The 19,168-nt window shown below is 39.5% G+C and overlaps 12 protein-coding genes across 12 annotated transcripts; 5 read left to right on the forward strand and 7 right to left on the reverse strand.

Annotated features, from left to right (window-relative positions):
- Positions 1-212: 212 nt before the first annotated feature.
- On the reverse strand, positions 213-1,586 carry CDS1 (phosphatidate cytidylyltransferase; the record flags this gene model as incomplete). The annotated part of the gene is made up of 1 exon (XM_018363455.1): positions 213-1,586. The coding sequence occupies one exon, from the start codon at positions 1,584-1,586 to the stop codon at positions 213-215; it is 1,374 nt and encodes a 457-aa protein (XP_018223584.1).
- A 516-nt stretch (positions 1,587-2,102) lies between these two features.
- On the forward strand, positions 2,103-3,815 carry RKM3 (protein-lysine N-methyltransferase; the record flags this gene model as incomplete). Its single annotated transcript, XM_018363456.1, has 1 exon — positions 2,103-3,815. The coding sequence occupies one exon, from the start codon at positions 2,103-2,105 to the stop codon at positions 3,813-3,815; it is 1,713 nt and encodes a 570-aa protein (XP_018223585.1).
- Positions 3,816-4,018: 203 nt separating this feature from the next.
- On the forward strand, positions 4,019-5,107 carry DI49_0209 (60S ribosomal protein uL4; the record flags this gene model as incomplete). The annotated part of the gene is made up of 1 exon (XM_018363457.1): positions 4,019-5,107. One exon carries the CDS (start codon positions 4,019-4,021, stop codon positions 5,105-5,107), a length of 1,089 nt encoding a protein of 362 aa, XP_018223586.1.
- A 360-nt stretch (positions 5,108-5,467) lies between these two features.
- PSF1 (DNA replication protein PSF1) lies at positions 5,468-6,094 on the forward strand (the record flags this gene model as incomplete). The annotated part of the gene is made up of 1 exon (XM_018363458.1): positions 5,468-6,094. One exon carries the CDS (start codon positions 5,468-5,470, stop codon positions 6,092-6,094), a length of 627 nt encoding a protein of 208 aa, XP_018223587.1.
- Positions 6,095-6,354: 260 nt separating this feature from the next.
- Positions 6,355-8,289, forward strand: RAD61 (Rad61p; the record flags this gene model as incomplete). The annotated part of the gene is made up of 1 exon (XM_018363459.1): positions 6,355-8,289. The coding sequence occupies one exon, from the start codon at positions 6,355-6,357 to the stop codon at positions 8,287-8,289; it is 1,935 nt and encodes a 644-aa protein (XP_018223588.1).
- A 238-nt stretch (positions 8,290-8,527) lies between these two features.
- DI49_0212 (FluC/FEX family fluoride channel) lies at positions 8,528-9,655 on the reverse strand (the record flags this gene model as incomplete). Its single annotated transcript, XM_018363460.1, has 1 exon — positions 8,528-9,655. The coding sequence occupies one exon, from the start codon at positions 9,653-9,655 to the stop codon at positions 8,528-8,530; it is 1,128 nt and encodes a 375-aa protein (XP_018223589.1).
- A 597-nt stretch (positions 9,656-10,252) lies between these two features.
- On the forward strand, positions 10,253-10,750 carry HED1 (Hed1p; the record flags this gene model as incomplete). Its single annotated transcript, XM_018363461.1, has 1 exon — positions 10,253-10,750. The coding sequence occupies one exon, from the start codon at positions 10,253-10,255 to the stop codon at positions 10,748-10,750; it is 498 nt and encodes a 165-aa protein (XP_018223590.1).
- A 190-nt stretch (positions 10,751-10,940) lies between these two features.
- On the reverse strand, positions 10,941-11,285 carry DAD1 (Dad1p; the record flags this gene model as incomplete). Its single annotated transcript, XM_018363462.1, has 1 exon — positions 10,941-11,285. One exon carries the CDS (start codon positions 11,283-11,285, stop codon positions 10,941-10,943), a length of 345 nt encoding a protein of 114 aa, XP_018223591.1.
- A 265-nt stretch (positions 11,286-11,550) lies between these two features.
- On the reverse strand, positions 11,551-14,724 carry KCS1 (inositol polyphosphate kinase KCS1; the record flags this gene model as incomplete). Its single annotated transcript, XM_018363463.1, has 1 exon — positions 11,551-14,724. One exon carries the CDS (start codon positions 14,722-14,724, stop codon positions 11,551-11,553), a length of 3,174 nt encoding a protein of 1,057 aa, XP_018223592.1.
- Positions 14,725-15,105: 381 nt separating this feature from the next.
- Positions 15,106-16,335, reverse strand: MLG1 (putative acyltransferase; the record flags this gene model as incomplete). Its single annotated transcript, XM_018363464.1, has 1 exon — positions 15,106-16,335. The coding sequence occupies one exon, from the start codon at positions 16,333-16,335 to the stop codon at positions 15,106-15,108; it is 1,230 nt and encodes a 409-aa protein (XP_018223593.1).
- Positions 16,336-16,634: 299 nt separating this feature from the next.
- Positions 16,635-17,837, reverse strand: GCV1 (glycine decarboxylase subunit T; the record flags this gene model as incomplete). Its single annotated transcript, XM_018363465.1, has 1 exon — positions 16,635-17,837. The coding sequence occupies one exon, from the start codon at positions 17,835-17,837 to the stop codon at positions 16,635-16,637; it is 1,203 nt and encodes a 400-aa protein (XP_018223594.1).
- A 473-nt stretch (positions 17,838-18,310) lies between these two features.
- On the reverse strand, positions 18,311-19,012 carry DAS2 (putative uridine kinase DAS2; the record flags this gene model as incomplete). The annotated part of the gene is made up of 1 exon (XM_018363466.1): positions 18,311-19,012. The coding sequence occupies one exon, from the start codon at positions 19,010-19,012 to the stop codon at positions 18,311-18,313; it is 702 nt and encodes a 233-aa protein (XP_018223595.1).
- Between the last annotated feature and the right edge of the window lie 156 nt (positions 19,013-19,168).

Genomic DNA, 19,168 nt, shown 5'->3' on the forward strand with positions numbered 1-19,168 from the left:
TTTTTTTTTTTTTTTTTTTTTTTTTCAAATTTTCAAGCGACATCATTAAGGCACACGTTTTTTTAGATATACATTTTGTTTAAGAATTGATATAATATTTGGTGATTTACATAAAACAAAAAAAAAACAAGTGACATACCGTATACACGTTAAAAAATTTACCAGTTCACGCACGTATATACACTTTTATTTTGACATTTTTTTATACATATTTAAGCGCGACCTGCCAAAGATTTCTTAGTGACGTTAAAGATATCAGCCAGCTTTTCATAATTTTTTGGTGTTATTATGCCCTTTTTAGATAAGAATCTAATCAATATATCGATCAATTCTAAAATTTGCTTGTCATTCAAATTCATTAAAATTGTGGATAGTACAGTATCTACTGTTATTCTATGTTCACTGATAAATGTTTCATAGTATAAGTTGGCAAACGAACCCATTATGAATTGACAATCAACTCTATCTGTAATACCCCCGTGTCCTGGGATGGAGTGCCCAAAATCTTTTACTTTAAAAGTTCTCTTTAGACCAGATGCGAAGAAACCCCCAAATGGCGCAAATAAAGATGCAAATGTAGCTAAGTTTAAGGCATGGAAATATATTGGCTTGACTGTGATAGAAGTGATTTGAAAAACATCGAAGAAGATAGATGGGAGCTTGTAAACTTGTGGAAGAAACACAGGGTTCAAATCACATGTCAAGTTGGTGAAGAAATTTGTCTTAAGATCTTCCACAGGGCAGGTCAAGTAGGTGTATGGACTTAAAATTCTTGTCAATAGAATGCTTGCCAAGGCTGTGAAGAACCAGGCACCAAGGAAACCTTCTAAAGTTTTTTTTGGAGAAATCTCAATTAATTTAGTCTTACCGAAAGTGATACCGCATAAGTAGGCGAAGATATCATTAACGATGACCAACCCACATGGTAGTAGGAACCAAAATAGCCCGTTAAGAACATTCTTGATGATCAGATGGGCTTGAAATACCACTAGAAGAAGAACCATATGGGTAGCACATAATGAACCAAACTGGAACTTCAGGAACCCCTTTCTCAAACTACAGACGAACAAAACGAATCCCGAAAGGTAGAGACAGTAACAGATGAACTTGTGGTTTGTTACGATGAAATTCAATACAGGGTACTCGTAAAAAGTCGTTTGGAAGAACTTAAAAAGCGATTTCCCATCGAGGTAATAAATGGTGGTGAAAAGGAGGTACCAGTTCAACGTCTTTGTTAGTGGCAAGTTTTTCTCACGACCAGACGCACTTGTTACAGCAATACACTCTTTGAAGGTAGCGATTTGACAGCCCAAAATCAGTACTATACACCACGCATGGCCTGAGGCTAATGTGATAAAAAATCCACTAATCATAACAAACGTCCAGACGGTTCTAATGAAGAAGTTGTATTTCCTGCTTTCCTTTGCAGCCACAGCATTTTCCTTAGTCGCTGGTGTGGCAGACCCGCTAGGGTTCTTGTTGAGTTCTTCTTGGAGTTTATTAATGGCATTTGAGGTGGCGTCAGTAACTGAGTCCACAATCTCTTTGCTGGTACCATGAGGTTTTATCTCTGGTTTGTCTGACATTTATATAGTTGGGAAGCGTGTCAGTTGGGAGTCGTGGGTTCACTGTCTGGGAAGATAACTAGCAATAACTGTGTCTTGGCAAACTAACGTGCACTAAATAGTCAACATCGGTAGATAGTCCCCCAGGCTATTTACAGTTCTCGATTACTACATTTTTCACATGTCATCCCATCTGAAAAATTTTTCAAGAACGTGTCGTCGATAGCGATGTATGAGTACATGCCAAACAACGTAACCCAAGCAATGCCACAAGACATTGCAATTTACAAGACAGGGTTGGTGTGGCATGACCAATATGGCTACACAAGTGTTGCCTTGAAGTACATCTCTATATGTGCTTTACTTTGCCTTTTCTGTCCTTGTGTATCCACTTTTTTCTGTTGAACATCTGAAATGTACTGTATAAAAAAAATGAAAAATAAACCGCAGATGTCAAAAAAATGAATAATAACAGTCGGAATGAGATAGAGGTTATGATTTTTGAATATCCCTTTACTTTACGCTGCAACAAGAGAAATGTCGGTGACTTGTGAGGATGACATAGATCGAATCATAAAGTTTGTTGCTGACTGCAATGCCAAGTTTGAAAATTCAAAGTGCGATATAAGAGAATCTGCCCTTGGCGGGTTGGGCGTCTTTGCCAAGTCCGACATTGCGCAGGGCGAGACAATATTGACGCTGAATAAGTCCTCAATTTTCTCTGCATCTAACAGCTCCATTGCCAATTTGTTATGCGATAACGATATTGACGGTATGTTGGCGCTAAACATGGCATTTATCTACGAAATCACAGTTTTCAAGAACACTAGTCATTGGTACTCCTTTCTGCGAACCATCCGGTTCCACGATGATAAAGGCCGCTTGAATCTACCGCCAAGCTTTTGGAGTACAAATGGCAAGAAACTTTTGAAGGGAACTAGTTTTGATACTTTATTCGATGCTTTGGCACCAGAGGATGAAATCATACAAGGATTTGAAACCGCCGTAAATCTGGCACACAACTGGAATGAAGAATTTGGATTGGAGGTACCTGCAGAATTCTTCCACATTGATGAGAAGCAGCGTGAAAAAGATTATAAATTGAAGCTAGAAAGGTTCATTTCGGTGGCATACACGTTATCGTCAAGGGGGTTTGAAATCGATTCGTATCATGAAACAGCGCTAGTCCCCATTGCGGACCTGTTCAATCACCATGCTACAAAACCTGATTTGAAGTTTGTATCGTTGTATGATGTTTGTGACAAATGTGGCGAGCCTGGTATGTGCAAACACCTGATAGCGGAGGAATTCCTGGAAGCAAAGGAACAAGAGAAGCATACGCCTGCGACGGGCGGTACAGGTACTGCTACTATTGACGATAACTTAATCAATAGGCTCGAAAATAATTTGGAGGACGTATGCTCTAATAAGAGCGCGGATGACGAAGACGATGATGATGATGGTATACAAAACCCAGACGAATGCGTTGACTTGGTGCTAAAGAACGATGTAAACCAGGGTCAGGAAATATTTAATTCATATGGCGAGCTGTCGAACGTTTTTCTATTGGCCAGATATGGGTTTACCATACCTGGAAACCAATATGATATTGTTCATTTGGGACCCGATTTTTTGGAAATTTTCAGGAAAGATGACAAACACCAGGAGAAAGTTAAGTGGTGGAGCCAAGTCGGCCATGGATTGTTTTCTGCATGGTACGCTCAAATGCGCCAGGAAGAAGATGAAGACGAACAGAACGAAGCGCAATCAGATGGCTCGCACCAGGAAGTGAACAGTGAAATAGAGGAAGAAAGCGATGAGGATGAAAATGAGGACGAGGATGAGGATGAGGATGAGGACGAGGATGAGGACGAGGAAGATGTTTTGAAGTCGTGGCTATCCCAACTATACATTGATTTCAGCGGCGAGCCTTCGCCTTCGACGTGGGCCCTGGCCAACCTGCTAACTTTAACAACAGCGCAATGGGACACATTCTTTTCTCAAAAGGCATCTCACCATATCACCGACTCTATCATCAACGAGGAAAAATTGCCCTTCTTAGCCAAGACCGACAACCTACACACCAAGAAAATACTGTCGAAGCTACTAAAGAACAAGCAACTGCCCACTTTAACCGATAGCCACGCAGTAAAGGAAGCAGGAGTGACTGAGGCAATGCTCCAGAACTCTCGCATCTTGGTGCAATCCGAGCAAGAGATTTTAGATAGATGTCTCAAAAGACTAACCTAAATAGCATTAAGTATCTCATAGCGTATTACTATCACGCCACACGAGGGCAATAGTGAAAAAAAAAATGAAAAAAAATGAAAAATTTTCGCCTGAAAAATTATTTAAGCGAAGAGATACTTTCAAATCTTTTCTCTTTAGGCATTGCTACTTGGGTTTTCTTTTTCTTCTAGAGTTTGCTCAATATACCAAGAACAATCATCGAAATGTCCCGTCCACAAGTTACTGTTCACTCCTTGACCGGTGAAGCTACTGCCAATGCCTTGCCATTGCCAGCTGTCTTCTCCGCTCCTATCCGTCCAGACATTGTCCACACTGTTTTCACCTCTGTGAACAAGAACAAGAGACAAGCTTACGCTGTCTCTGAAAAGGCTGGTCACCAAACCTCTGCTGAATCCTGGGGTACTGGTCGTGCTGTCGCCCGTATTCCAAGAGTTGGTGGTGGTGGTACCGGTAGATCCGGTCAAGGTGCTTTCGGTAACATGTGTCGTGGTGGTCGTATGTTCGCTCCAACTAAAACCTGGAGAAAGTGGAACGTTAAGGTTAACCACAACGAAAAGCGTTACGCCACTGCTTCTGCTATTGCTGCTACTGCTGTTGCCTCTTTGGTCTTGGCCAGAGGTCACAGAGTCGAAAAGATTCCAGAAATTCCATTGGTTGTTTCCTCCGATTTGGAATCCGTCCAAAAGACTAAGGATGCCATTGCTGCTTTGAAGGCTGTTGGTGCTCACTCCGACTTGTTGAAGGTCTTGAAGTCCAAGAAATTGAGAGCTGGTCAAGGTAAGTACAGAAACAGAAGATGGACTCAAAGAAGAGGTCCATTAGTCGTATACGCTGAAGACAACGGTATTGTCAAGGCTTTGAGAAACGTCCCAGGTGTCGAAACCTCTAACGTTGCCTCTTTGAACTTGTTGCAATTGGCTCCAGGTGCTCACTTGGGTAGATTCGTCATCTGGACTGAAGCTGCCTTCTCCAAGTTGGACCAAGTCTGGGGTTCCGAAACCGTTGCCTCTTCCAAGGTCGGTTACACTTTGCCATCCCACATCATCTCCACCTCCGATGTTACCAGAATCATCAACTCTTCTGAAATCCAATCTGCTGTTAGACCAGCTGGTCAAGCTACCCAAAAGCGTACCCACGTTTTGAAGAAGAACCCATTGAAGAACAAGCAAATCTTGTTGAGAATGAACCCTTACGCCAAGGTTTTTGCTGCTGAAAAGCTAGGTTCCAAGAAGGTCGAAAAGACCGGTACCAAGCCAGCTGCTGTCTTCACTGAAACTTTGAAGCACGATTAAGCTTTGTATTATAGAAATTTAATTATAAACTAAATATCTTTTATAAACTTTCAATCAAACTCCAAATTTTTTTTTACATGAAGTGTATCTTTTTTGTATATTATCTAGTAACTGCAGCGTACATAGTATCAGCACACAGCATATATGAATTACTTCTGAACCTTGACTTTGCGCAGCAGACTGAATCGGTTCATTGCTCCTGAAGAAAATGCTTTTTTCAAATTTGAGCAACTTTTGCTTATTACTCTAGCGACGCGAAATTTATAGTCTATTAAGTAACTGACGAGTAAGTAAGTATACGCAGAGAGTAAAAAGGAGAATAAGGAAAAGCGTCTCTGTAACCCATCATCACAAGATCCCATGTATGGAGATTTAGCCAATAAGCTGGTTTTAGAAGCCAAGAGGACGAAACAATTGTACACAAGAAGCAACCAGAATGCCAAGCTACCTATGTATCACGAAGATATAATACGAAATATCTTAAAGGAAATTTCGAATCTACGCAAAAATACAGAGTACCTAAAAGAACAACAACAATTGGGTAAGCTCGACGACAAGGTGGCCAAGTGTCAATACTTCGTCACGTTATTGTGTATGGAACGAAATAAGAGATGCCTCTTGGCATATCACAAATTAAGGACTGATATGCTGGATTCTATGGCTTGGAATAATAACGGCCTAGACTTGATGAATAGCATAGCTTTTAGTCAGCAGGATACAAATGACCTTTCTCATCAAGAGCAAGAGTATCTAAAAGAATACTCGGATTTGATCACTGAGCTGAAAAGTGGTGATCTGGCTGATATCGATTTGTCTGGCTCTTTGGTACCTCCGAGTGATGTTTTTATCGACGTCAGAGTCCTCAAAGACGCTGGCGAAATCCAAACCGAATATGGTGTGTTCAACCTAATCAAAGATTCTCAATTTTTCGTAAGGCAATCTGATGTAGAACGATTAATTCAACAAGGTTACCTACAAAAGATATGATTTGGCCTTCTCCGTCCAATCTTCTCAATATAAAAACTTTACGTAGAACAAAAAATATAATATCGTTTCTAGTTTCCCCTTCTTATTTTTAAATAAGCTTTCTTTCAAGCCAAATATGTGGTCAAACAGGCCTCGTTGGTTTTACGCGACTTTTATTTAATAACAAAGCTTCACTACAAAGGAAAACGAAATAAAAACAACAACAGAATCCGGCGCAAAAGGAATCAATTCCTATCCTAAGCATACTTGGTTTCAATAAAATGAGAGCATATGGAAGGAGGGGTCCAGTTTTTAGATCCTCTTTAAAATCTAATAGAGGATCGTCATCGTCTTCTAATGTGGAATTTAGCGATGATGATGTGAATTCTATTATTCCCGACTTAAGTTCTACTATGTCTAGCAGTATAGCAGATCATCCAGTTGAAGTATTTTTGGATAAACATGACCCTGGTGAGCACGCCTCAACTTCATTTGTTAATATCAATGAAGATGCCCTTTCACAGAACTCAAAGGAGAGTATACAGGATGTTAAAACTATCACTAGTGATGATACTTCTTTGGTCCTTATGAAGAAGGAGAAGTTAAGCGCATTCGATTTTCTTGATGGTTCAAAGACCTCTAAAAGAAAGAAAAGGAGGACATACCAACGGCACGACACAAGCATAGAGTCGTCAATCGAATTGAATGGACAAGATGAAGACGGTGTTATGACGCAAAATGAATCAGAATCGGCAAAACAAATATACAATGATATCAACGAGTTTATATTAAACCTACCGAAGGCGGACGATGATGTATTTAATAAAATGTTCGAGAATGAATTGAAGGAAGATAACGTTGAAGAAGAAGATACGAGTACTCTTAAAAACAGAAAATATGGAAAATCTCGAACCATCTTAATAAACAAAAATAAAGATGATGAAATAGCGGAAGAAGAGGACGATGATCAGAGAGCTAACACGATAATTAAAAACAACGGTGACAGCAGCAACACTGAAAAAGAAGGGCTGTCTTCAACAAATCACTACAATGAGTTAAAAAATATGGGAGATACAATCAAATATCAAGACGATATTGAGTTTTTCTTATCGAATTCTAAAAATGACAATAACGATGAACAGTCAATTAACGATTACTTCAAAATACTTCTGAATTTATCTCTGATGATAGTTAATGATGACGGATTTTTCCAATATGCGAAAAGATATTTCAAAAAAGAAGTAATCAAGCTTGTTTTTTCACGAGTAAAATTAGATTTTGCTGAACTGTTATTATTACAGGGCTATTTATTAAATAAGGTCAGTGAATCTCAATGCGATTTCCCCTCTAATTTTGAAGTTTTTTCTATTGAATTAAGTCGAAATACCAGCAAAGTAAGCAAAAGAAATAAACATATGAATAAGCTATCCTCCTTGAATTTCGAAGATTTTCTTCGTAAAACCCATTTTAAAACGGGGCTTTCCTATTCATTATCACTTTGGAGCATATATGGGAAATTTTCGAAAGATATAGTAAAGAGAATTTCTACTGTAGCTTCGGACAGGTATTTGTTCAATCAAGATATCAATAAAATTCTTCATCTGTTGGAAAAAATAGTGTCAAGTTCTACATTTGGCCTCATATTCATAAAGCAACCTGATATGTTAGATGGCGTAGTTGGCAATATAAAGGAAGAATTCAAAAATATGGTCGATAATGATTCCCTGATTAAGGTCTTGATTTTATTGACTAATATAGAGGGATATGGACATAGCTTGAATGAAGATATGGATGCGATATACCAAGACTCGATGAATACAATCTTGAACGGCATTTACCCATTAATCGATACAAAAGTCGACATCATTCTGTTACATTTAGGGCTATGCTTAAACATTTGCGGTAGAAAAAGTAGTTGTTTGAAAATTGATGAAAAATTATGGCGTAATATGAAAGCTACTTTTGTAAAAATGATCCTTGATGATTCTGAGGTTGAAAATAGACTGACCCAAGGTTTGTTTTATCTAAATTTTGCATTTGTAGTTAACCAACAAAAAGATGGCGATTTAAATTCGAAAGATCTCAACAAGCTGTTGGTAGAATTGGAAGCATTTAAATTAGAAACCTCACAATTTAATGTAGGTATTTCAAATAAAATTGAAGCCGCATTGCATTACTTAAAGTCGGCCTATAAAAGGGGAAGAAGTACTAGTTAGCATAAGTGTATATCACAGAGTCTCTAACTTTAAAATTTAAAATAGAAGACAAAAAAGATATCTCAAATATTCAAAAAATGATCCAACAAATCGTATTTACAATGCACGAGCAATTATTAATATTAAAGTATTTAATTATTATAGAGAAAATAAAAAGAGACCCAAAAAATGAGGAAGAATAACGAGATCTATATGCACAACCAAAAAATTAAGAAAAACCACCAATCAAAAAAAAAAATTAACAAACAGGGTGGGTCAAACCTCTCGTCCAGGCATAAGAGCCCAAAGTAATCACCAATAAACAGTAAGAGAATCCGATCGAAATGGTATAATAAATAAGCATATTAATGAATTGGAGTTTATAACCTTCATTAATAAAAGTACTGATGGTACTTAAAGTGCCACAAAAGCCGGATATTAAGGCGGAAACAATGTGGCATGAATTCAAACTGTTCACGACGGGAATATCCATAAAGGAATGTCTTTTTCCACGTTGTACCATTGTAAATATACCAACTAATAATGTGGCTAGAATGTTTGCAAAAAAAGTCCCCAGTGGAAATTTTTTGTTTGTTTTATTAAAACGCTTTGCTAACCAATATCGTAGAAAGCCGGCAAAGATACAAAATAGGCATGGCAATGTCCATTTGCCCCTTGAATAATTGTCGTAGTATGCACATAAAACAACGAATAAGACGATTAATGGGAAAGCTAATGCGTAGGCCAAGTTATCTATAAAATCGAATAACCTCAGAATATAAGGTGCAGGAGTTTTAAAATTATATTCAAGAGTATTCTTTTCCATTTCTTCTATATTCACATCTCCAGCATTTTCACTTACAGTATCTGTAGGAGGAGTATACGCCTTCGCAAAAGCTATAGAGCCATAAGTAACGATAATATTCTTCCCTAATTGCCTGCCAAAAATAAGACTGCACATGGACACCATAAGGTGAACCAGTAAGACGGACAAAAACTCCATTATTCCATAAGCTCTGTTGGGCAATTTTGCATGATGGGCAATGTTATTGTTGGTTAAACTGGTAGAGTGTTCAAACATTTCTAACAGCATGGTAGAAAACGAAGACAGAGAACCGCAGTAGCCTGTGGTCACGCCCAAAAATAAGATTTGGTGATCTTTCATCCAACTGTATGCATTCAAGGATTGCATGATTCCCATCAGCATGCACGATGTCAGATTAGACCAAAGAACTGTAGGGGCTGTTATATAGGCCCCCGAGTAGGTCGAAAGTGCCGTTATAGCTTGTCTTGTTTCAGTTCCCAGTATACAAAAAGTGGTGAACGTGCAGAAAACATGCACATAATGACTTAGCTTGTGATTTCCTATAGCCGGATTAAAATTCATGAAGGCACGTTTACGTGTCCTTTAGTTTGTTAAATATGCACCTCCTTGGAACATCTACGACAACTGCAGCAACGACAATACCGATTTCCCGATGTTTTACCTATCATCTTTGTCTTGGCATTATGCCAGCCGCTACTCCGTTTATCTGAATTCGTCGCGAGTGACTGTAATCACTGATCTCATGCCAGTCAAAGAAGACAGAATTATCTTTAGTTGTCCAGATGTGGTAGTACTTTCGTGGGGTTGCTGTTGGGTGGAATGAACGATTGTATAGAGTAGTTTATGGATACCGGACAGGGCCTGCTTGTTGCTGGTGCGAGGGACATGTATTTTAGGCTACAGAAGGTGGCGCTGTTCTGAATTAATATTGGCTGAAAGGAGGAGCCATAGAGGAGTAGTAGCTTTGATGGCCGTTATAGGATGACTTATTTAGAACTCTCCTCTTTATCTTTGTGCAATTTGCCGATTTACGGCCATCTTGCGTTACCTTTGTTTTTCGTTATATATATCTTTATTTATCTGGGTAGCCGCCCAAGTAGAATCCTTTAGAGCTACAGCAACAAACAAAGGCAGGCAAAAGAGCTAGAGGGCGAAATAATGCAACAAAGATTGAGCAAGAGAAGCTGTACTACTGCAGTGCCAACACCAGCAGAATCCGTTAGTGCCGGAAAGAAGCCGTGTGCTGAAGAGGCACCTGCTAGAAGAAACAAAAGGTCAATTACGACCCCATCTAATGTCAATATCAATGTTGTTGAAAGAAAACTGTTTAATTTGGAGTTAGAAAGGCAACATCACCGTGTTAGGGATTTGACCAAGAGCAAACAAAACGGAAGTTTTATTGCTGAAAATACTGATCCGGATGCAAATAGAATAACGCAAGAACAGAAACAAAATACAACGGTTAAAGAGCCTACTAGAAAACAGCCACTATCTTCAAGAAAGAAGAGCCCACCCAGAAAGAACAAGAGCTTAAAAGACTTGATATATGAGACAAACAAGACACTCTATCAAGTGGATTCCAACAAGGTTAAATACAAAGTAGGCCTATCCAAAAAACAGCTCTCATCGCCAAAAGCAGAAAATAACCAAGCTTAAATGCGGGAAGTGGAAATACAGAGGCTTGAGGCTCTCTTTTATTTGAACGAGTAAAAAGTTTTTTATGCATTAGTTACACGTTACGCTTAAATTACAATTTATATTTTAAATACCCCTTTATCTAATTTGCCACTGAAAAACCCTGAATTATAAACAATAAGAATAAAGAAACAAAAGGAACCGCCACGGCTCATTTAGTCGTTGTCTTCGTTTGAGGTAAAGTAGATTGCTCGTCAATGGGCACTTCATCAGATATACTTTCCAGCCCGTCATAAAATGTCTTCCACAAATCCGAAACGGACTGAAATTCTCTCCCCACAGCGATTGAACTTTCCAAGGAAATATTCAGACCATTTAAACCGTTTAGGATTGAACTCATCGTCTCATTGATCTCTTGCAACACTATATTCCTTTGTTCTATGAAAAATTCGTCAGTGGTCGACATTGTTTTGTTTTCCTCACTAGACGTACTAGCCATAATTAACCGATATATTGCCACACGCTTCTCCCCTTCACCACTCCTTTGTCTTAACATCTAACTATGCCCTGTGTTGGCTAATGTTTATTTCTTGATCGATTTTTTGAGATGCTAATCTTTACCCGGCCTTGAACAGCTCTCTAAAGCCTTAATGCTGACATCAACGTCTAATAATATGCAAAATATAAATCCGTTTGTTTTCTCATATACGTTTATAGATAGATATATATGATATGCTCGTTGTATATTTGTGATTTGTGTAGCAGTATAGAATCTAGTAGTAGGGATTGCAGACAACTTTTCTAATATTGTTTTTCCTCATTTAATCACTAACTTCACCATCATCATTATATCTTGGTTCAGCATCAAAAATCAATTCGTATTTCCTCCATTTTTGTCTTAGTTTGCTATTTGGATCATTATACATTTCCTCATCTTCTCGGTCAAATTCGTCCAGCCAATCCCATTTCCCACTAAATTTGGTTTTGGGACCCGCAGAGGAAGAAGTATTATTCGAATCTGTCTCATCATTAATCATATCAGTCATTTCTGTTTCATCAAAAATTAATGGCGAATCAGCTGTCAGATAATTCCATATTAGTAACAGATAAAACTTCAAGCTCTTTATACCTCTTAAGAATCCTTTGTCTTCTAGATTCGGTGATTTTGGTGGTATGCGGAATTTATCCAGGCATTCCATTGTATCTTCTTTGGTTACAGAACGTGCAAAGTCGATTAAGTTAACTTTCACACGAGCGCCGTTCTTCTTCTTATAGTTTGCCTTGTTGGCATCGCCGTCATACATTAGTAGTAAAGATGCACCGTATAATCTGTAACCTTTTAAATTGAGAATTTCAGAATACAGAGTATCTAATTGTTTGATTAGCCTTGGAATTTGCCTAATTATACTTTCAATTGCCTCACCGTCATATAAGAATCGTGCAAGAACTCTTGCAAACTGCCAACCAACCTTAACTCTTCTACCGAAATACTTGTCTCTGGTGATATAATAATCTTTATTCCAAACTTTTAGGCCACAGACTCTAACGCCTAATCTTCTGGACGTAGTCTTTAGACATTTGGCACGCTGTGATAGCTGTTTGGTCCTCTTAGCATCTACACCGTATTGCCTTGTACCCATCTTTAGATCGAATGCACACGGTTTGTTCATGTTTCTTGTTAAATCTTCTAATAAAATGAATTTAGAGACAATGGTGTGGGATGTTTCCTCGAATGTGACTGATTCAATGTCATGATGGCTGTAGTCGTTTGAAACGTTATAACCCAATGATTTTATAATCATGTTATTATCAGGGGCGCCACACTGGTCATGGCTATCTATCTTTATCGTGTCATTCCCCGTATCTTCATCCATATCAAATACACCTTCTTGTGTGTTGTTGGCATGATTAGGAGAAGAGCTGAACTCGCTATCATCTCTCGAATTAGATGCAGTCAAAATGGGCGACAAAGTGTTGCAAAATGAATCCTTGTGTCTCATTTGTTCGTTCTTATGAAATTGCTTCAAATCCATAACTGAATGCGAGCTTTCTAATGCATTGGATATTTTTTCATGAAGCGACTTTTTTAGCAGTGGGCCATGTGGACTTGAACCGGAATTAGAATTGCCAGTTTGTAAATCTAAGTTCGCTAATGACGATGAATCATCGAGAGTCTTTAGGGATGTATTCGAGGCATCATGCGATGAAGCTCGCGATTTTTGCAGGTGAGAAGGTGGGTTTGAATCTGTGTGCGAATTGTGTTTTCCTGTGGAAATTGTGTTAGAATTTCTTTTTCTTCTGAAGCATTTTGGTGCAAATACTTCCCTAATTACTAGATTTCTCAATTCTGTATTTATCATTGTAGATCCAGAGTCGCGTCTTTTTAATTTGTTCATATTGCCATGATCATCTAAGGAACATGAGTTATGGGAAGAAGAAGAAGAAAAGTAAGAATCGTTTGGCGCTGAATTGGGAGAATTGGAATATTTGTACCACAAGGATTCTGGGATGATATGTCTGTTATCATTCAAAACAACTTCAGGCAGTAGAGAAGGTTGGTTAGAACTCGAAAGAGATCTCTTGACATGTGGTTGAACCGATTCCGTCTCAGGAAGCGTGTTTTCAAGCATTTGTCTCGATGAGTTTTCCAAGGGAAAAGAATGTATGTGGGTCAAGGGAGTCCCTGTTGGTTCTGCGTTAATTGGGGCATCGTCATTTCCATTGCGATAAATATTACTTTTTATGTTGTTATTGCTATTGTTATTGTTATTGTTATCTCCCTCATCTAAATCATTCAAAAAATCATCTTTTGACTGAAAATGTTGTCTAACATTCAGGACACCGATATAACGTGGCATAAATTGCAACAGTTCTTTGTGACTTAATTCTATATTTTCATACCATCTATTTTCTCTATTCACTAGTGCCTTACAAACGGCTCTCTTCGAAAATCTAAATATGGCAGTGTGGCCTCCAACTCTATTTGTAAATGGCTTTAGCTCTACTGCTAATGGGTATTCCCTATGCTCATCTTCCTCCTCTTCTTCCTCCTGCTCATCTTTGCTATTCTGTGCAGGAGGTTTGATTTGTTTTCTGTTTGGTTCGCCTTGCTGCACAGATTCAGATTGTTGAGCATTTTGATTAATGCCACGATTGTTGATGTTTTCTTGCTTCAAGGACTGTGACAAGGCCGAATGAGTCTTGACTCTAAAGGTGTGCCTATTGTATGTCCTGGGTAGTGTTGYTATGCTAGGCACGAAACCTATGGTGGAAGGTTGAATGGTGTCGATATCATTTTCCATTTTATCCCTTTCTTCATAACCAGAATCAGCTTTACTTTTATGAGGGTAGTACGTTGCAGAAGAGACAGGTTTCAGTGTTAAATCCTCTGATAGTCCGTGTAGAGTATTCTGGTAAGTGGATTTAGGTGAGATGGATCCGTCATCTATATCTTGGCTTGTTTTTGGAAAGGTTTGTTGATGTATCACCTGCTGTTGGTGCGATTGTTGTTTCCCAACATCCTCATCAGAGACTTGAACCCCCTCATTGATCGTGTTAATATTATCGCCCTGCGCCACGTGCTCGTTGTGCTGTATTGCCGGTTTCTCGTGGTGTGATAGAATTGAAGATGACAATGACAATGATGAAGACAAAGCGTCTGAGTATGTTTTTTTGTTTGAGGGCCGTAATGCTTCTGATATCGGTTTGGAAGACGATTTTGACCTTGGCTTTTTGCCCGCGTAAGACGAAGATTTCTCATTGTTATTATTATCGGTACTGTTGTTGTTATCGGCTAAACATTCATCATCTCTGAAAATTCTCAAGTACGTACTTGCTTTTCTACCATGCAAGACCGAAGAAAGTTTCTTCGTCTCTGGCACATTAAGATCTTTTAGCGTTTTTATGCATTCTTCGGACTCTTTTTGGTGCAAGGGTTGCAGTTGTTCTCTCGACGTATTAGGTTTTTTATCATGATTTTTGTCAGAAGTATTCATAGTCTTTTGGCTTTAGTTCTATATATACAGAAAGTTATAGAATGGAAGAGAAGACAGAATGGCGTACAGAATAAAATAAAGAATAGAAAAGACGGTTCTGATAATATACGGCAACTCTCCGGATTTTTCCTTTTGTTGGAGATCTCACTAGCCAACAGAGACAAAACAAGAGGAAAAAGTATTTCTGACTTGATCCTGTACTGAAAAAAAAAAAAACTGCGAAACGGCGCGCAATTGGGGGCGCCGACACTTCCAGCGATGAGATTAAAAGATGTCATTATATTCGATATAGAGCAACTACTACTTTATATATACCTTTCCATTGTGGTGAGTGTGCGCGGCCGATAGGAGCCAATTGGATCAAGATGGAGGGCGAGTGCGCTAGCTTACTGGTAGCTCGGAGAGCCTTTTCATCGCAAATAGGAACACAAGGAAAGCCAGCATACCGTAGTAGGAAAGGATCCGGGGTGCTAGCGCATCGTGTTGGAATCCGTCTGTTTGCTTAACAACGACAGCGGACGGGTTCTTATTTTCGTTGAGGCTCTTGAACTGGCCTGAATTGTAGTAGTTTTCAAGTAATTCGTCCTTATCCTTCCACACATCCAGTAACCAATTGAAGAAAACCTCGTCATCTTGCAAGGGGATCTCGTTGATCTCAAATTCTCTTATATGGAAAGCTATTCTCTCAGGGTATATACCCATCAAAAGAATTTTTTTTAGAGTAAATTTGGTGCCAGCGTATTCAGTCTTCAGGACCGGAAAATAACCAATGGTGACATCGTAGATAGCATCTAAACTAGGAGCCAGCTTTTCTAGTGCAAATTTCAACCCTTTAGCATGTGGTAGCAAAACATGTCTCAAGTGAACGTGGTGCAAGCGGGCTCTTTGACGGTATGCTTCGCTTCTTTCTCTCGTATTGGGGCTTATGTTCGTACCCTCAGGAAACATTATTAAATTATAGGCTGCAATGGATGCATTTGTCTCGGAGTAGCAAGCCTTATAATTCGATAGGGGCCCCTTGCACCTTGCATTCAGGTCCATGGAAACTAAACTATCAGTTAGGGTTGTTTCATCCCTTTGCCAGTTTCTATTTAAGAATATGAATTTGAAGTTTTGCATGCCAAACCCCAATATCGGGACGTATTTTAAAGTTTTCTTTAAAATGATAAAGACATTACCACCTAGGTCTGAGACAAATGAAAGCCACCAGAGATATATCCAATCTGCATACATCTGATGGTTAGCCATGATAATGGCCTTATCTTTGAATTTGAAACGCGAATTGGCGCTAGGTGAGGAACTCTTCGATGATTGTGATGTTTCGAAAGTGACATTCAAAGAGGAGGGAGCCACCATGTTTAAAATCAAGCACAGCAAAACGATGAACGCTTTCTTGCTCTGGTTCATGCCATTCTGTAATCTGATCTTACTCCAGGGTAGAAGCAAATGCAAACAAACCTGGAAGATTACGATACTCAAAGATCCCAAAAGAAAGAAACATATGATAAACGCTCTCTGTAACACCTTGATAACGGCATTATTAGTCTTGTGATAAATGTCATGATACTGTTGTGTTTGTGTTTGCTTCATATCTCCTGAGCTGTGAAGCATAGTTTTGGGTGCCTCTGCACTCTTCCCCAGATGTATAAACAACTCTGGGGTACATCAGTAATAAAGATAACCGCCCACCCAGCTCAGCTCGCCATCGCCTTGTTGCGGCGCGAAGGGGGAGAGAAGATCAAGGCGGCATAAGAGACAAAGAAGGATAAAGTAGTATAGCTAGAGATATAAAGTAATGAATATACGTGTTTGTTATATTGTTTGTCCCCGTCACTGGTATATATGTATTTTCTGAAAGTTTCCTAGGTTATCTGGTCGTTTCGTTTCGTTTCGTTTCGAGCCTGTGACGTCTAGTTTTTGTAGTAGTGTGTAGGCACAAGAGGCATTTTCGCAAGTTCGATTGGGTAAAACTTGTTTCTCACTTGAACCAGCAACTCTGTACCCCGTTTGTGGTGRCCCTTCTCCACATACCCTTGACCAACATTGATGTTGTTTAAACTGGGGGATGCACTCCCTGATGTGACAAGACCGACTTCGGTTTGAGCATCGGGCAAGAAAATCTTGACACCGTTTCTGGCAGCAGGGCCCTTCTTTAAGTATTTGAACGCAACTCGTATCCTGTTATACGTCTTGTTGTTTAACTGATCCATTATCTTTGCGTATCCGTTGAACCGGTCCTTTTCATTCGTTAGGTTCCTTCTTGACTTGGAAATCACCCAGTTCAATCCTGCTTCTACAGGTGTAATAGTTTCATCTAATTCATGGCCGTATAAGCACATGCCGGCTTCCATTCTCAAACTGTCTCTAGCGGCTAGCCCGATAGCCTTCATTACGGGGTTCGCTAGAAGCTGTTCAGCAAACTCAACAGCCTTCTCATCGGGCACACTGATTTCAAATCCGTCTTCCCCAGTGTACCCACCTCTAGCAATCTGGACCAAAGTACCATCCTTCAATGCAAATTCGTCTCTTTGTCCAAAGAACAACTCTTTCAAAGTTTTGCCCTTAGCCGTTTTTTCCAATAGTGGTTCCAAGACATCTTTAGCCTTGGGGCCTTGTAACGCCAAGAGAGATCTGCCTTCAATAATTTTCCATTGACAGTCCAATGCGGGGTTGTTTTGCAACTCCCCACGAAGGAACTCGGTGTCCCTCTTTGCACAGCCAGCATTAGTCACGATGTAAAATTCATTGTCTTGGTTTTCCTTAGTGACAATGGTATCATCCACGACACCACCCTCTGGGTTCAAAAGAACACTCAGAGTCCCGTGACCAACAGGCAAAGCATTGAAATCAGTAGGTGTAACATGCTGTAGAAACTTAATGGAATGTGGACCCGATAATTTACTCTGTAGCATGTGAGACACATCGAATAAACCAGCATTAGTTCTCGTCCAATTATGCGATTCGATATGGGTCTGTCCCTTATATAGTACGGGCATGCTATAGCCTGCATATGGCACCATCGTACCGCCTAGCGACACATGAAGATCATGTAGGGCCGTTTTCTTCAGATTTGAGTTGAATCTCTTGAACACGAGACTTTTGAACGTGGACATTCTTGCGTGTACCAGGTAAACGCTTCCTCGAAAATGTGCTTATAATATTGTTGGGCAATACCTGCTACATTGTAGACTCTCACTGCTTATATACGCTCTATGTGACGATTGCAGCCTTTGTTCTTTGCCATAGTCTTCACTCGAGATAACACGAGTCAAGGCTTCCGAGCAGAGTCGTCCTGCTAAAAAGAAGTCACCGCGATGAGGAACATGACACCGGAGCAGTACATGTGAGATAGGTGAAGATAAAATACTCTTTGTTGGAAGCTTGGCGTGCAATGAGCAGGTTCTGGTGGGTGTAGGATTGTCTCTTCGGGCTCAGGACTGAAATCGAGCGAAGGGTTAATATGCATTGCTTGTTTTTTCTGTAAGCTGTTTATGTATATACAGATATATATGTCTGTGTGATGAGGGTGTGTCTAAACCACACTGAATTAGTTCAGAAGGAGGGTGTGGTTCAAAGGGCCACGATCTCACGACAGATCGTAGTATCTATCCTTTTCTAAGTCCATTGTCTCTGCTTCAAAATCCCATAAACGTGGACGTACCTTGCTGTTTGCATTGTTGGCTTCACCCATTTGGCTTCTCGTCTCCTCGATTGTCTTCACTATACCGTCAACAAGAATAGCGCGGCCCAGGTTTTCATTTGTGGAAGGAATGATCAGATCTGCAAAGACTCTGGTTGGTTCTATGTATTGCTGCATCTCCGGGCGCAGGTGGTCCATGTACTCCGTGATCAATTGAGCCAGTTGCTCATTGGTATCCACTTTATTTTTTTTGATCAAACTGATTAATCTTTTATCCGCATCACTATCCAAGAATACCTTCAATTGGGAGATTGCATTGATTCGTTTATCGTATAAAGCATAGCATCCACAGACTATTATTAAATCTATTGGGTCCTCGTAGTCATGCTGTATCACGTCATTTTGCGAAGTTATAGCATGCTTTTCATATACTAGGTTAAGAATGTTGTCAAAATCATAGTCGCCGTTATTGTAGCTCTTGACATCTCCCTCTATCATTTTGTCCAGGTTTATTACTCTTATATTAATAGAATTAAAGAGGTTCTTAAAAGTGTTTTGTAGCTCCACTGCGATTGCTCCCACACCAGTAGCATGCCCCCCGCCAATCGAAATTACAATTCTTCTCTCTTCAACAGCTTGTTTATTCATTGTTCTGTAATATTTGGCACTGTTGCGTTGTTTCTTGATCAACTAAAAAATGCGTAAACAGGATGCGGTTTGAGGGATATGCTCGAGATATGGTACACAGGGAGATATAAATGCTGTCCAGACCCTGGCTACTATTCATCCATCATTAACATTCTG

Source organism: Saccharomyces eubayanus, chromosome II (assembly GCF_001298625.1).
Source record: "Saccharomyces eubayanus strain FM1318 chromosome II, whole genome shotgun sequence".
Taxonomy (NCBI): domain Eukaryota; kingdom Fungi; phylum Ascomycota; class Saccharomycetes; order Saccharomycetales; family Saccharomycetaceae; genus Saccharomyces; species Saccharomyces eubayanus.